Source organism: Phoca vitulina, unplaced genomic scaffold (genome assembly GCF_004348235.1).
Source record: "Phoca vitulina isolate PV1807 unplaced genomic scaffold, GSC_HSeal_1.0 scaffold15, whole genome shotgun sequence".
NCBI lineage: Eukaryota > Metazoa > Chordata > Mammalia > Carnivora > Phocidae > Phoca > Phoca vitulina.
In genome coordinates, this window is record NW_022589718.1 from 20,274,941 (window position 1) to 20,291,430 (window position 16,490).

The 16,490-nt window shown below is 42.8% G+C and overlaps 1 protein-coding gene across 1 annotated transcript in view; it reads left to right on the forward strand.

Annotated features, from left to right (window-relative positions):
* Positions 1-4,798: 4,798 nt before the first annotated feature.
* PDGFRL (platelet derived growth factor receptor like) overlaps positions 4,799-16,490 on the forward strand; it is a 65,190-nt gene continuing 53,498 nt past the window's right edge. The window contains exon 1 of the mRNA XM_032413541.1: positions 4,799-4,962. Coding sequence (XP_032269432.1) covers positions 4,908-4,962 — 55 coding nt within the window. The 5' untranslated portion in view covers positions 4,799-4,907. The remainder of the gene's footprint in view (positions 4,963-16,490) is intronic.

The window sequence follows — 16,490 nt, forward strand, 5'->3', positions numbered from 1 at the left end:
TATTATAACATTCCTGGGTGGGAAGTCTCAATATTGTAAATATGACCATTCTTCCCCCAAACATGAATTCAATGCAATCATCATCAAAACACAATAAAGTTTTTATGGAGATTGACAAGCTGATTCCAAACTTCATCTGGAAGAGAAAATGTACAATGGTAATTAACAGAAGAACAATGAAGCGGGCCAAAACAAATGGCAAAACATGCTATAAATCAATACTGATTAAAGCAGTCTGATATTTCTATAGGTATAAATAAAGAGATCAATAGAATAAAACAGAATGGACCCATGTACATATGTAATTTAATACACGAAAAGCCTATTTAAAAGATGGAAAAAGGACCAATCATTTAACAAATAATAATGTGACATTGACCATCCAATTGGAAACACATAAAATTAGATTTCTAACTTGTGATACTAAAAAAAAAAAAAGAAAAGATTATAGTTGGGTCTAAAAGACCAAACTAGTTGGATAATTGGAGGCAGAAAAGACCTACCTCAGGAGATACAAAACCCAGAAGCCATGAGAGAAGTTACTGAAAATGTAATTGCCTAAACATTGGTTGTAATTGTTTGCAGAAAGGCACCGTTAGCAAAACTAAAACACCAGAAAAGGATTAGAAGAAAATGTCTGCAATATGTATAACACCCCAAGAGCTTACGAACCAGAATATATTAAGATTCTACTATTGTAAGACAATAATAAAAATAACTCAATTTTCAAAAATAGGCAAATACAAGTGGCTAATAAAAACATGATAAGGGCGCCTGGGTGGCTCAGTCGTTAAGCGTCTGCCTTTGGCTCAGGTCATGATCCCGGGATCTTGGGTCGAGCCCCGCATCGGGCTCCCTGCTCCGCGGGAAGCCTGCTTCTCCCTCTCCCACTCCCCCTGCTTGTGTTCCTTCTCTCGCTGTCCCCCTGTCAAATAAATAAATTAAAAAAAAAAAGACCATTTGTTAAAAAAACATGATAAAATGCTCATTCTCAATAGTAACAAAAGGAATGGGAATTAAAAGAGCATAATGAGGGGCGCCTGGGTGGTTCAGTTGGTTAAGCCTCTGCCCTCGGCTCAGGTCATGATCCCAGGGTCCTGGGATTGAGCCCCTCCGGCTCCTGGGCTCCCTGCTCAGTGGGGAGCCTGCTTCCCCTTCTCCCTCTGCCCTCCCACCCCCTCCCCTGCTCGTGCTCTCTCTCTCAAATAAATAATAAGTAAATAAAATCTTTTCTTAAAAAAAGAGCACGAGACCCCTACCCCACCCCACCCCACCCCAGGTTGTAAATATTGACTAGCGTGACTGGGGGGAGAGGGGGCTGCTCCAAAGGAAAGCAGAATTGGCTGTCAACAGGGACAGCTTTGTAGAATTGGCAGCGTTCACCAAAAATATGAAATACCACGGCCTTTGGCTGAATAATTTCACTTCTAGGTATCTATCTTATAGAATATTCATGAGCATCAAGATATTTGGATCACAATAGTTCCTGCAGTATTTTTTGTACAAGAGTTTTTTAAACAACCAAACTAGTTATCAACAGGGTAACAGTGAAGTTATGGTGCATCTTGCCTCTGGAATACTTCATAGCTAGCAGGAAGGGTAGGGGACAAGAAAAGGCGTTTTTATTATTTTTATCATTTTCTGTCCTATATAAGTCTGTGGAGGTTTTAAGTATTTTTAAGTGTGTTGAGTAATTTTGAAAAAAAATTTTCTTTAAATAAAAGAAAACAGGTGGAACAACTGAGTGCAGCTCTTCCTTAATGCAAGTTCTCTTCCTGTGTGGGGCCATCTGCTCGCTCTTCCTCATCAACGAGCTGCAGGGGCTGGTGGAAAGAGCTCCTGAGTGAATCTGGACTCTTCTGGAGTCTGAGGCTTCCAGGCAATCCTCAACCTTCAACTGGATCAACAAGAAACGGTGATTACGCACTGCCTGGAACAGAGTAATTTCCTAACAAATTATTATTACTTTCCAGAAACTGGCGGTGGAATACAAAATTTAATAAGACACAATTCCTGCCTTCGAACTCATAGAATAGTGCAGGGGAAAGAAGCATAACCAGATTCACAGCTAAATTCTGCCTTTTGTTCTAAATGCTATGATAGAAGTTTTCATTACCAGAGAAGGGCAAGCCCAGCTGGGAGGGGGCAAGATCTGAGCCAAGTCTTGGAGGGCAGGGGAGGCCAGGATCTGGGGTGTGGCGAGAGGGCAGGCAGGTGTATAACAGGGGAGGGGGCTATTTGGGGCAGAGGGAACCACAGGAGCAGTGGACCCACAATGATGGCTGGGGGTGGGCGAGGGCAGTGTGCTGTTAGTGTGGAGGGCATGACAGAGAGTGGCACCGAGAGAGACAGCTGGAGAGGCCAGCAGGGCTGTGAACTTGGGTGTCCCAGCCTTCCCAGAGGGCTTTTGAAGAGTTTCAATTGGGTTAGATTTTTAGAGTATCATTCGCACATAGATGTAATTGCTGGAATTGTTGGGGTGCAAGAAGGAGGGGCAGGGAGGTCAACTAGGAGGCTGTGGAGCGAGGAATGACAGCAAAGAGGGGTGGCCTTTAATGCAGTCAGCAGGTAGACCAGGCAGGGACTGGAGACTGGGGAGTGGGGGACAGGAGGTGTAGACTGAACCCAGGCTCCAACACTGGGTAAGAGTGAAGTCGTCAGCGTCATGGAGTCAGAATGAAAAGGGATCTCCGTGGGGGCAGACCGGGCAGATTTGGCACTCCTGTGTGTGCTCCCCAGAAGGAGACACATCCCATTATGGTGGTGCAAATGCTTGTCTTCACGCTAGGATCCACTCTGTAAAATAGCAATGAGGTCTCCGCCGTCATAATAGGACACACCTTGTAAACACATGTGGAAATAATCATCTAGTTCGCTGCCTCTACCAAGGAGAGAGCCCAAATCTAGAGAGGCGGAGGGAGTTGAGGGAGGAGTGGAGAGCTTGTGGCAGTGTCAGGACCTGAGCCCTGATCTCCCGTATTCCCAGGCAACTGTTCTCTCCACCGCCCCCAAGGAGCAAAGCGGGCCCCAGAGCTGGTGACAGTAGGTGGAATTCTTGCTTCCTCCGGCATGAAGAGGCGGATGAGCACTGGTTTGTGCTGAACTTCATGCCTTCAGTGCTGAGGGAGACGTCCCCTTCCTGTTATTTTGAATCAAGCTCACTTGAATGGTAACGTTTGAATGAAGTGGGCTAGAGGTCCAGGCCCTGCTCCTCACCTGGGGGAACGTACCTGCAAGCTGCTTGGATCATAGGAGTCTGCAAGCTCAGAAACCTATGACCCTCTCTGCAGAGGGGCACATTAACGCTAAATCCTCCAACCCACCACAGCCCGCCTCCCGCACACCCCCCTTCCCCCCGCTATTGCTTCAGTCTCCTCCCCACACTACTCCCACAGCGAAGCTACCCCTCCAGCCTGGCCGGCCGGCACTACCCAGCCAGGCCTTGCTTTGTGCCTTGGTCCACGCTCTCCTGACCACAGGCCAAGGCCCCCTGCACTCCCTCCTCTGTTTGCCAAAGTCGAGCCCTAGCCGGTGAGTTCCCATCACTCCTCCAACCTGCACTGATTGCTCACCCCTCTGAACTTTGCCACTACTAGTAGCATATGTTAGACCATGTAGCATTTAATGATCTGTTGGTTTGCAAAACTATTTCCTTTTCCTTTTAATCACCTCCTCAGCATGCTTTGAGAAGCTCACAGAAGGGTCCATGGAGCACCAACGAACCTCTCTGGGTTTCCTAACCTGAAGAGGCTGGGGAAGAGTTTGCTAGAATTGAGGAGCCTCCTGAGAGAATATAGATAGTACATTTAAAAGAAGCCCAAGGTGCTGATTTTGAATCAGAAGGAAAGATGTGTTTGTTTGTTCGTTTTTTAAAGATTTTATTTATTTATTTGACTGAGAGCACAAGCTGGGAGAGCGGCAGGCAGAGGGAGAAGCAGGCTTCCTGCTGAGCAGGGAGCCCGCTGCAGGGCTCGATCCCAGGACCCCGGGATCATGACCCGAGCTGAAGGCAGACGCTTAACAGACTGAGTCCCCAGGTGCCCCGGAAAGATGTGTGTGTATGTGTTGGGGGGCCAGAGGCACTGATGCTGTTACTTGGAACTCTTTTCTGGCACAGTCCCTCCTGCACACCCAACTGAGTGTCGTGTAAGGCAATGGGACTTCTGAATAAAAAGGCCTGAGTGCTTTCTCCAAAACCTCTGCTGGAATACTGAGGAAGGAGCTGGCCTGCTGTGGGTCCCTCTGATGGAAGGCCAGCTTCCGCATTTGGGAGCCCCAGGGTTCTAACATCTCCGCGGCCGGTCCCAGCAGGAACAGGGCTGGGTGCAGAGCCCATCTCTGGCCAGACACAGAGCAACAGCAAAAACCGCTGAGGGCAATGGTCTTGTTAGTGCAAGTGGCGGACCTGGGAATAAACAGAAATATTTAGGGGGCACTTTTTACAGAGCATTCCAGCTCTGCCTGAGAGTGCTGGTGACATTTGGATAATTATGGTTAAACATGACCCCATCGGCACCTGCAGGATTACACGGGGCCTCGTTGAAGTCCGTGAACTTGATGACACGCACAGGTGGAGAAATTCTAGGAATGACTGTTGTAATTGACATCTTGCCCTTAGCCCTTCCCCAGTGCACACGAAAAAGCGCCTCTCTCCACTGCTCCGCCAGGGGGCAGGAGAGGTCACATTACACAGAATTTTAAAAAAAGAAAAGAAAAACTCAACTTTTCCCCCAAACTGGTTTCCACCTCAGGAAACAGAATCCTCCAGCTGTGGCGTCCCAGACGCCCGCCCCGACACGCCCCTCGCCCGCCGCCTCCCCCCTGCGCCCTTGCCCTTGCCCTGTGCCGTCGGGTGCTCCTCCGGCCGCCGTCCCAGCACCTCTGCCCGCGCGCCCTTTGCCCTGAAGATGAAGCTTTGGCTGCTGCTTGGTCTTCTGCTCGTGCACGAAGCGCTCGAGGAAGGTGAGTGACCCTGGGCGGGGACTACCCAGTTTGTGCCTTCATTTAGCCTCGATCCCCGACCGAGGCCCTCCCGCAGCCGACAGTCCTCCAGCCAACTCTTTTTATAACTTTTGACTTTCCAAGGCTTGGCTTTGGCCCTGCCCGGTGCACCTGCCTCTTCCGACCCCCTCTCCACCTCCCCGGAGCTCCCCTGGGAATATTGGCCACTACCCACTACCCCTTCCCTTAGGGTCCCCACTAGGACCGCCCCAGCGCTCCCCGAAAGCCCTTGGCGGGCAAATCGAGCATCCCCCGCCAGCGCCTGGTCCAGCCCCCAGTGTCAACGTGTCTTTCTGGGAGGTGGCGGCGGGAGCGCGCCTTCTCCCCGATCTCCGCTTCTGAGGGCGGTGCCACCCAGGCAAGGCAATTGCTGGATCTTTGGCAAAATTTGAAGTGTCCTCCTCCTAACTGCGGTCCTTGATTTATTTCGTATACGACCTTGGGCTTGGATCCTGCAAGATCTACCTAATCAAAAACCAGCAGCTGTTAACACTTCTTAACTGATTGGGAAAAGATGAAGAAAGTGCATTTTTGTAGAGCATATGGGCTCCCTTGTGCCTCTTTATTTTTTTGAGTGTGTGCCTGTCCTGGGCTCAACCTGTTGTTTAGACTCACAACCAGAGTCAGGCTGTGTGTGTGTGTGTGTGTGTGTGTGTGTGTGTGTGTATTCTTGTATCTATATCTATGTTTATATATGACTTTAGCATTTGTGTTGTTGGTCCCAGTATTCAAACAGTGTTATTTATTTGTACAGTACATTTGGCGCATGGGTACATCCTGGTATCCTGGAACCTTCTGTGGAATTTCTCAGCTACAGACACGATTTTTGCTTAGTTTTGCTTGAAAGCAGCTTTTGCTGTTACGCAATCTCACTCTGGAGCCACCTCAACCTGGCTCACATTTTATCCACTACTCAATCCTGAGCAGTTCCTGTATTTCCCCATGAAATGGAAGCATTTGCGCCCCAAAACCACAGTCTAGTTTGCAAAGTCCAAGATGGTTGTTGGGCTTGAACCTGAGGTGAGGACCCTCCAGCCCCAGAGACTTGCTGAATCAAGTGTAGGCAATGCTCTGCACCAGGAGCTTCTGCTTGGCACGAGGTCACATTGTAAAATGCACTATTAAAAGGCTCCTGGCAGGTCCTTGAATGTGACTGCTCAAGTGTCAGAAATGCAGAATCTGTTTTTTTTTTTTTTTTAATAGGGCAGGAGATGGCCAGACAAAATAACTTCAAATAGCCCACTCACTTGGTTATACAGTTCACCCACAATGCCTCCCTCCCAGGGTCAGGAGGCAGGCTCACCCACTGCCTCCCGGATCCTTCCCAGCCAATATGTGTCCAGACTATGAAGATGATTACAAACATCTGCCTGAATCAGTTAGCATCTGTTTAAGTCAAATGTAATTCATATAAACAATAAAACTTCACGAGCCAATCAGAGAAAGTTGAGCACAAAGGCTAGTTTAAAAGAAATAATTGATATATTTTAGGTGTGTTACTAGTACTGTGGTTTTGTTTTTAAAAGTATACATAGACTAGTTATCAAGAAAATATTGATTCCATAATGAGAAAAGTAAATCTGCTTCATTAAGTTATGTAACTGTTTTCCTAAACCTATTAAGAATGTCTTTGTTTTTTGTTTGTTGTTTGTTTTGTTTTGTTTTTTTCTTTGTTGAGGATCATGTGGCTGGCTGGGCCAGGAACCCGCCAAAGAGAGAGGCACATACAGAAGCCCTTCCAGCGCCAATCTCTGATGGGCAGGTTGGAATATGCTGCACCCTGTCCATCCCAAAACACACACTGCAGACGCAAGGCCCATGACTTGGCTTGTGCTTTTCTTTTTTTTATTTTATAAAGATTTTTATTTATTTATTTGACAGAGAGAGACATAGCGACAGAGGGGAACACAAGCAGAGGGAGTGGGAGAGGGAGAAGCAGGCTTCCCACGGAGCAGGGAGCCCGATGCGGGGCTCGATCCCAGGACCCTGGGATCATGACCTGAGCTGAAGGCAGACGCTTAACGACTGAGCCACCCAGGCGCCCCTTGGCTTGTGCTTTTCTGATCATTTCTAGAAAGGGTCTTCTAATGGTAGAAGGCTTCCCTGAAAGCACATATTGGTTCTACATCTGCTCTATCCCCGTGAAGTTTGCCTTGCCTAAATCTGGAAAGCTTTGTTTACATTTTTAGAAGTAGTGTTATTTCTTCTCGTGAGGAGTGGGAGCCCGAAGCGCACACACAGCTCAGGTGGCAGGAAAGTGAGGCAGGAGGACAGGTAATACACAGCCGGAGAGCCCCTTAGGGTCAGGCGCGCGCACCGGCTTGTCACCATTTGTGTAGAATACGTGCCGCTGTGTTTCCTCAGATGGTGGTGTTGTTTTTGCATAAAATATAAAATCACAAGCACTTACCAATATTTCATTTACATAAATATTTACATAAATACTTGGTTTGAATATATAATATTTAATTTAATAGATCCATAAAAATGGATTTGTTACTTGTTTTGTTGAATTTACCCCAGGCCTTTGTCAATGCTAATGTGATCTTCAGTCTCACGTGGGCTTATTTTGTATCCTGTGGAAGGTTCTCGCTCTGGGAGGACTGCCGAGGGTTGTTGTGATGTGCAGACAAAGCAGCTAGATTTTTGAAGGAGGCAGGGAGGGAGACATGGCCCATGATTCCTCAACCAGGACCCTAGTATTTTTGTGTCTCAATGTATTCCTTGGAAAAGGAGTATAAAAATTAGTTATAACGAAAAAAGAATTGTAAAAATTCTCACCGTAATGTTTCCAACCATGTGGGATCTTGGCCCATATGTTTGACATACAAAATAATCTCTGATCCTTAGAGCCCAAAACGAGAAAAGTCTGACGACAACAGAGAGACTGGGCAGTGTGCCACCCAGATGAGTGAGTCCTGAGGATTGATGCATCTCCCTGCACAGGGTTGAAAGGCCCTGACTCTGTGGTGCCCATAATCTAATGGGGAGGACAGAGAGTGGACAGACAAGAAAAGATAAAATATCAGGAAGGGCTAAGCGGCATGAAGAATCAATAACCAGGATGTATTGGTTTCCTAGGCCTGCTGAAACAAAGTACCACAAAGCAGGTGGCTTAGGACAACAGAAGTTGAGTCTCAGCCAGTTCTAGAGCCTAGCAGTCAGAAATCCAGGTGTCAAGAAAAAAAAAAAAAAGAAAGAAAAAGAGAAAAAAAGAAGAAGAAGAATGTAGCAGGAGGGGAAGAATAAAGGGGGGAAATTGGAGGGGGAGAAGAACCATGAGAGACGATGGACTCTGAAAAACCAACTGAGGGTTCTAGAGGGGAGGGGGGTGGGAGGATGGGTTAGCCTGGTGATGGGTATTGAGGAGGGCACGTTCTGCATGGAGCACTGGGTGTTATGCACAAACAATGAATCATGGAACACTATATCTAAAACTAATGATGTAATGTATGGGGATTAACATAACAATAAAAAAATTTTAAAAAGAAAAAAAAAAGAAATCCAGGTGTCCACAGGACCGTGCGGCCTCTGTGGCACTCAGTCTTCCTGCCTCTTCCTGGCTTTTGCTGGTGGCTGTCTGTCCTTCGTGCTCCCGGGCTTGTAGCTGAACCACCCAGATGGCTATCTCTGTTGCACACGGTGGTCTGCTCCTTATGTGTCTTTGACTTCACGTGGCATTTTCCTCTGTGTGTGTCTCCCTTTTTATTTTTTTAAGATTTATTTATTTATTAGAGCGGGTGGGTGGGGGAGGGGCAGAGGGCGAGAATCCTGAAGCAGCCCACTCCCCCTCCACTGAGCACGGGGCTCGGTCTCATGACCCTGAGATCATGACCTGAGCCGAAATCAAGAGTCAGATGCTTAACCGACTGAGCCACCCAGGCACCCCATGTGTCTCTTTTTATAAGGACAGCAGTACATTGGATTGGAGCCCACCCTAATGACCTCATATTAACTTGGTTACAACCACCAAGATCCTATTTCTAAATAAGGTCACACCAGGGGGTACACCACATCAGGGTGTAGGACTTCATTGTGCCTTTTTGTGGGCACAAGTCAACATGTAACAGAGTCTGAGGATGGAAGGGCCATGGAGGGAAGTGAAAGCATGGCTTGGACAGGAGAGTCAGGCCTGCCCGGAGAGAGGATGCACATGCAGCAGGTGTCGGGAAGAAGAGGCGCGCAGGCCAAGGACACGGGGGCCAGTGCGGCCTAAGAACCGATAGGTGGGAGACAGGAAATGGCAAAGCCTAGTAGGGCACAGGAAGACTCCGGACTTTATTCTAAATTAGATGGAAGTCACTGGAGGTTCTTGAGCAGAGGATTGCCCATGATGTGATCGAAGTTTTCAAAGGTAGGAGTGCTAGGGAGCAAGTTGGGAGTTTACAAAGGGAGCAGTTTTAATAGTTTATGTGCCAAGTGGCTTGGTCTAGCGTGGCCGCGGTGGATGTAGGCACTTCTCCCTACAGACTAGATCTGGCTTCTATGAAGCCGAAAAGATTTGCTGTTGGATTTGATGTGGCCTAGGAGAGAAAGGAAAGAACCATGTGTGACTCTGAGGTTTTTATCCTGAGCAGCTGGGTGAATAGAGTTGTCATATACTGGTAAAGGGACACTGGGGAAGGAGCCAGACTGAAGGGACCTCCAGAGGTCAGTTTGGACACGTTGAGTTTGAGATGCCTACTAGCTTTCCAAGTGGCAGTGCTGAGTAAGCGCAGAATATTCCGATCTGGAGTTTAGAGGCAAAGTCAGGTGAGGACAAGGCAGCAGGTCTCGGCATATAAATGCTGCTGGTACCCAGGGGGCTGTGTGAGGCCACTTAGAGATTGAGTGTCGTAAACGATTGAGGTGAGTTGCAAGGATTAAGCCCCTGGGACTCAGGTCAGGCAGGCAAGGAAGAAAAGGAAGGGCTGCCAAACAGACTGAGAAGGAGTCGTCAGTGACGTTGGTAACAACAAAAAAATCAAAAACAAAGCGCTGTGTTTTAGGAGCCAGGCAAATAGAGTGCTTCGAAAAGAGAGTGATCATTTCACAATACACACAAATATCGAATCCTTATGTTGTACACCTGATACTTATATATCAATTATATTTTTTAAAAAGAGAGCAATCAGCCCTGTTCTAATGAATATTGTAAAGAATGTTTCAAAGTAAGGTTTTTATTATTATTGAAATATAGTTAACATACAGTATTACATTAATGTCATGTGTACAACATAGTGATTCCACATTTATATCCATTATGAAATGCTCACCACCATGACTGCAGTCACCATACAAAGTTATTTCAGTATTATTGACTATAGTCCCTATGCTGTACTTTACATCCCGTGACTTATTTATTTTGTACCTGGAAGTTCGTACCTCGTATTCGCCTTCACCTATTTTACCTGTTCCCTGGCCCCCTCCCCTGCTTTGGTAACCTGTAGACTATTTCTTATATCTATGAGTCTCCTTCTGTTTTGTTGTGTCTGTTCATTTGTTGTTTAGATTCTACATATAAGTGAAATAATACTGACTTACTTCACTTAGCGTAATACACCCTAGGTCCATCCATGTTGTCACAAATAGCAAAATTTCATTTTTTATGGCTGAGTACTATTCTGTTGTTATATATAACACGTATTTATCCCTTCATCTATCAAAGGACACTTAGGTTGCTTCCAAATCTCGACTGTTATAAATAATGCTGCAATGAATGTAGATGTGTATATATATTTTAGAATTAGCGTTTTAATTTTCTTCAGATAAATACTCAGAAGTGGAATTGTTGTATCATATGGTATTTCTATTTTAGATATTTTGAGGAAGCTTCATACTGTTTTCAATAGTGGCTGCACCCATTTTACATTCCCACCAATAGTGCACGAGGGTTCCTTTTTCTCCACATCCTCGTCAACACTTTTTTGTGTTGTTGATTTTAGCCATTCTGACAGGTGTGAGGTGATCTCTCACTGTGGGTTTTTTTTTTTTTTAATAAAACCTTTTTTTAAAGATTTTATTTATTTATTTGTCAGAGAGAGAGGGGAGACAGCACAAGCAGGGGGAGTGGCGGGCAGAGGGAGAAGCAGGCTCCCCACTGAGCAAGGAGCCCGACGTGGGGCTCGATCCCAAGAACCTGGGATCATGACCTGAACCGAAGGCAGATGCTTACCCAGGCGTCCCTCACTGTGGTTTTGATTGGCATTTACCTGATGGTTGATGATGTTGAACAGCTTTTCGTGTGTTTGTCGGCCATCTGTATGTCGTCTTTGCAAAAAATGTCTATTCAGGTTCTGTGCCCATTTTTTAATCAGACTGTTTTTTTGGTGTTGAGTTGTACAACATCTTTATGTATTTTGAATATTAATCCCTCATCAGATACATAATTTGCAAATATCTTCTCCTATTCAGCAGGTTGCCTTTTCCTTTTGTTGATGATTTCCTTTGCTGTGCAAACCTTTTCAGTTAGATGTAGTCTCAATTGTTTATCTTTCCTTTTGTTGCCTTTGCTTCTAGAGAGATCTAAAAAAATATTGCTAAGACCGATGTTTAAGAATTTACTGCCTGTGTTTTCTTTTAGGAGTTTTATGGTTTCAAGTCTTACATTTAGGTCTTTTATCCATTCTGATTTTATATAATGATTTGTATATTGATTTGATTTTTGTATATGGTGTAAGACAGTGGTCTAATTTTATTCTTTTGCATGTAGCTCTCCAGTTTTCTCAACACCATTTCTTGAAGAGACTGTTTTTCTCCCCATTGTATGTTCTTACCTCTTTTGTCATAGATTAATTGACCATATAAGGGTTTACTGCTGGATTCTCTATTCTGTTCCACTGATCTGTTTGTCTTATTTGTACCAGTACCACACTGTTTTGATTATTGTAGCTCTGTTGTGTACTTGAAATCTGGGAGCATGATACCTGAAGTTTTGTTTTTCTTTCTCAAGATTGCTTTGGCCTTCTAGGGTCTTTTGTGGTTCCATTCAAATTTTAGGATTATTTGTTCTAGTTTGGTGAAAAATGCATTGATATTTTGATAGGGATAGCACTGAATCTGTGAATTGCTTTGGGTAGTATAGACATTTTAATGATATTAATTCCTGTAATCCATGAGCATGGTATATCTTTCCATTTCTTTCTGTCATCTCCATCATTTTCTTTCATCAATGTCACAGTTTTCAGAGTAGGTCTTTCACCTTTTTAGTTAAATTTATTCTTAAATATTTTATTCCTATTGAGGCAATTATAAGTGAGATTGTTTTCTTAATTTACATTCAGCTAGTTTATTAGTGTTATAGAGACACAACAGATTTCTGTATATTAGAGTTGTATGCTGCAACATTACTCAATTCATTTATCAATTCTAGTAGTTTTTTTGGTGGAGTCTTTAGGATTTTCTATATATATAATATGTCATCTGCAAATAAAGACAATTTTACTTCTTATCGATTTGGGTGACTTTTTAATAAAAGATTTTATTTATTTGAGAGACAGCACAAGTAAGGGAGAGGTGCAGAGGGAGAAGCAGACTCCCCACTGAGCAAGGAGCCCGATGCAGGACTCCATCCCAGGACCCTGAGATCATGACCTGAGCCAAAGGCAGATCCTTAACTGACTGAGCCACTCAGGTGCCCCTCAGTTTGGATGACTTTTATTCATTTTTCTTCTCTGATTGCAGTGGCTAGGACTCCTGGTAATGTTTTGAATAAGAGTGGTGGGAATGGGCATCCTAGTCTTGTTCCTGCTCTTAGAAGAAAAGCTTGCAGCTTTTCACCATTGAATATGTTGTTAGCTGTGGGTTTTTCATATATGGGCTTTATTATGTTGAGGTATATTTCATCTATACCCATTTTGTTGAGAGTTTTTATCATGAACAGATGTTGAATTTTGTCAAATACTTTTTCTGAATCTATTGAGATGATCATATGGTTTTTATCCTTCATTTTGTAATATGGTGTATCATGTTGATTGATTTGTCGATATTGACCCATCCTTGATTCCCTGGAATAAATAAGTCCTATTGGATCATGATGTATAATACTTTTAATGTATTGTTGATTGTGGTTTGTTAATATTTTGTTGAGGATTTTTGCATCCATGTTCATGAGGAATATTGGCCTGTAATTTTCTTTTTTTGTAGTGTTTGACTGGTTTTGGTATCAGTGTAATAGTTGCCTCATAGAATGACTTTGGAAGCAATCCTTCTTCAGTATTTTGGAATAGTTTGAGAAGGTTAGGTATTAACTCTTCTTTAAATGTTTGGTAGAATTTACCAGTGAAGCCATCTGGTTCTGACTTTTGTTTGTTGGGATTTTTTGGTTACTGATTCAATTTAATTACTAGTAATCTGTTCAGATTTTCTATTTCTTCCTGATTCATTCTTAGAAGATTATACGTTTCTAGAAATTTATCCATTTCTTCTAGGTTGTACAATTTGTTGGTATGTCATTTCTCACAGTAGTCTCTTGCAATTCTTTGTATATCTGTCGTGTCAGTTGTAACTTCTCTTTCATTCTGATTTTCTTTATTTGGGCCCTTTTTTTCTTCATGTGTCTGGCTGAAGGCTTATCAATTTTCTTTATCTTTTCAAAGAACCAGCTTTCATTTCATTGATGTTCTGTATTTTTTTTAAATCTCTATTTTATTTATTTTTCACTCTGATCTTTATTATTTCCTTCCTTCTACTAACTTTGGGCTTTATTTTTTTTTCCCCTTCCAACTCCTTTAGGTGTAAGGTTAGATTTGAGACTTCTCTTGTTTCTTCAGTTAGGTCTGTATCTCTACAAACTTCGTTTTAGAACTGTTTTGTTGCAACCCATAGATTTTGGAAAACTGTGTTTCCATCTTCATTTGTCTCTAGGTATTTTTTATTTCTTTGATTTCTTCAATGGCCCATTAGTTGGTTAGTAGCATTTTGTTTAGCTTCCACATGCTTGTGTTTTTTTCTAGCTTTTTTTTTTTTTCTCATAATTGAATTCTAGTTTCATATTCTTGTGGTCAGAAAAGATGTTTGATATGATTTCAGTCTTCTTAAATTTACTGAAACTTGTTTTGTGGCCTAACGTGTGATCTGTCCTGGTGAATGTTCTATATGCACTTGTAAAGAATGTATATTCTGTTGTTTTTGGATGGAATGTTCTGTATATTTGTTAAGTCTGTCTGTCTAATGTATTGCTCAAAGTCACTGATTCCTTATTGATTTTCTGTCTGGATGATCTATCCATTGATATAAGTGGGGGTTTTAGTTCCCTACTCTTACTGCATTACTGTGAAATTCTCCCTCTAGGTCTGTTAAAATTTGCTTTCGTATTTAGTGCTCCCATGTTGTGTGCATGGATATTTACGATGTTTATATCTTCCAGCTGGATTGATGCTTTTATCAGTATGCAATACCCTTCTTTGCCATTTTTTACAGTCTATGTTTTAAAGTCTCTTTTGTCTGGGAGTCCCTGGGTGGCTTAGTCACTTAAGCATCTGACTCCTGATTTTGGCTCGGTTCATCATCTCAGGGTGATGAGCATGGAGCCTGCTTGGGATTTTCTCTCTCCCTCTCCCTCTGCCCTCCCTTCCCCGCTCACACTCCCTCTCTCTCAAATAAACAAACTCTTTTGTCTGATATAAATACTGCTATTCCAGGTCTTTTTTTTTTTTTTTTAAATCTCCATTTGCATGGATAATCTTTTTCCATCCTTTCACTTTTGGTCTGTGTGTGTCTTTAGCTCTGAACTAAGTCTCTTATAGTCAGCATAGAGATGGGTCTTGTTTTTTAATATAATCACTTACCCTATGTCTTTTGACTGGAGCATTTATCAACATTTAAAATAATTACTGACCTATATACTTACTGCCATTTTTTTCATTGTTTTCTGGTTGCTTTTATAGTTCTTTCTGTTCCCTTTTTCATCTCTTGCTTTCTTGAGATTTGATGACTTTCTTTAGTGCTATGTTTAGAAATCTCTCTCTCTCTCTCTCTCTCTTTTTTTTTTTTTGTAAAACTTTTCTAGGTTTTTGATTTTGGTTACCATGAAATTTATATATAACATCCTATGTATATAGCAATCTATTTTAAGTTAACTGTTGCTTAAGTCTGAACACATTCTAAAAGCAGTATGCTACATTTTTACCTTCCCCACGTTTTATGTATGTGACATCATATTACATTTTGTGTGTGTGTGTATCCATTAAATAATTATTGTAGATATAGTTGATTTTACTACTTTTGTCTTTTAACCTTCACACTAGCTTCATAAGTGGTTGGTCCACTCCCTTTATTCCATTTGCTTTTACTGGTGAGATTTTTTCTTTCATAATTTTCTTCCACTTATGGCTCTTATTTTTCCTCTTTAAAAAGTCCCTTTAACATTTCTTATAAGGCCAGTTTAGTGGTGATGAACCCTTTTAACTTTTGTTTGTCTGGGAAAATTTATCTTTCAATTTTGAATGATAATTTTGTGGGGTTGAATACTCTTGATTACAGTTTTTTTCCTTCAGCACTTAGAATATATTATACCACTCCCTTCTGGCCTGTGAGGTTTCTGCTCAAAAACCAGCTGATAGTCTTTTGGGTGTTCCCTTGTACACAACTAGTTGCTTTACTCTTGCTGCTGTCAAGATTCTCTCTATATATTTAATTTTCGACATTCAATTATAATGTGTCTTGGTATGGACATCTTTGGGTTCATCTTGTTTGGGGCTTTCTGTGCTTCTTGAACTTGGATGTCTATTTCCTTCCCCAGGTTGGGAATGTTTTCAGCCATTATTTTTCAAATAAATTTTCTTTCCTTTCCTCTCTATGCCTTCTGGCAACTCTATAATGCAAATGTTAGTATGTTTAACATCCTAGAGGTTCCTTAAGCTATTCTTATTTTTTTAAATCTTGTGTGTTATTTCCAGTACCCTGTCTTCCAGATCACTGATCCATTTTTCTGCATTTTCTAATCTGTTATTGATTCCTTTAGTGTATTTTTTTATTTCAGTTATTGTATTCTTCAACCCTGATTGGTTCTTTTTAATATTTTCTTTCTCTTTTTTGAAGTTCCCACTGTATTCATTCATTCTTTCTCTGAGTCCAATGAGCATCTTTATGACCATGACTTTGACCTCTTTATCAGATAGATTGCTTATATCTCCATTTTGTTTAGTTCTATCTAAGATTTTGTCTTGTTCTTTTGTTTGGAATATATTCCTCTGTCTCCTCATTCTCTCTGTGTGTTTGTTTCTATGTTTTAGGTAGATTAGCTACATCTTCCAGTCTTGAAGAATATGGTGCCATGTAAAGGGTGTCCAGTGGGGCCCAGAAGTGCTATCCTTCTTGGTCACCAGAATCAGACATTCCAGGGTCACCTCGTGTGGGCTGCAGGTGCCTTCCTGCTGTGGCTGGAACACAGCTGCTGTGGGCATACCTTTGGGTGAGGCTGGTCATGTGGGAGTCACTTTGGGGGTGCACTGGTCCTGGCAGAGACCACCGACCTGGTGCAGTTGGGCAGGAGCTGTCAAAGTAACATC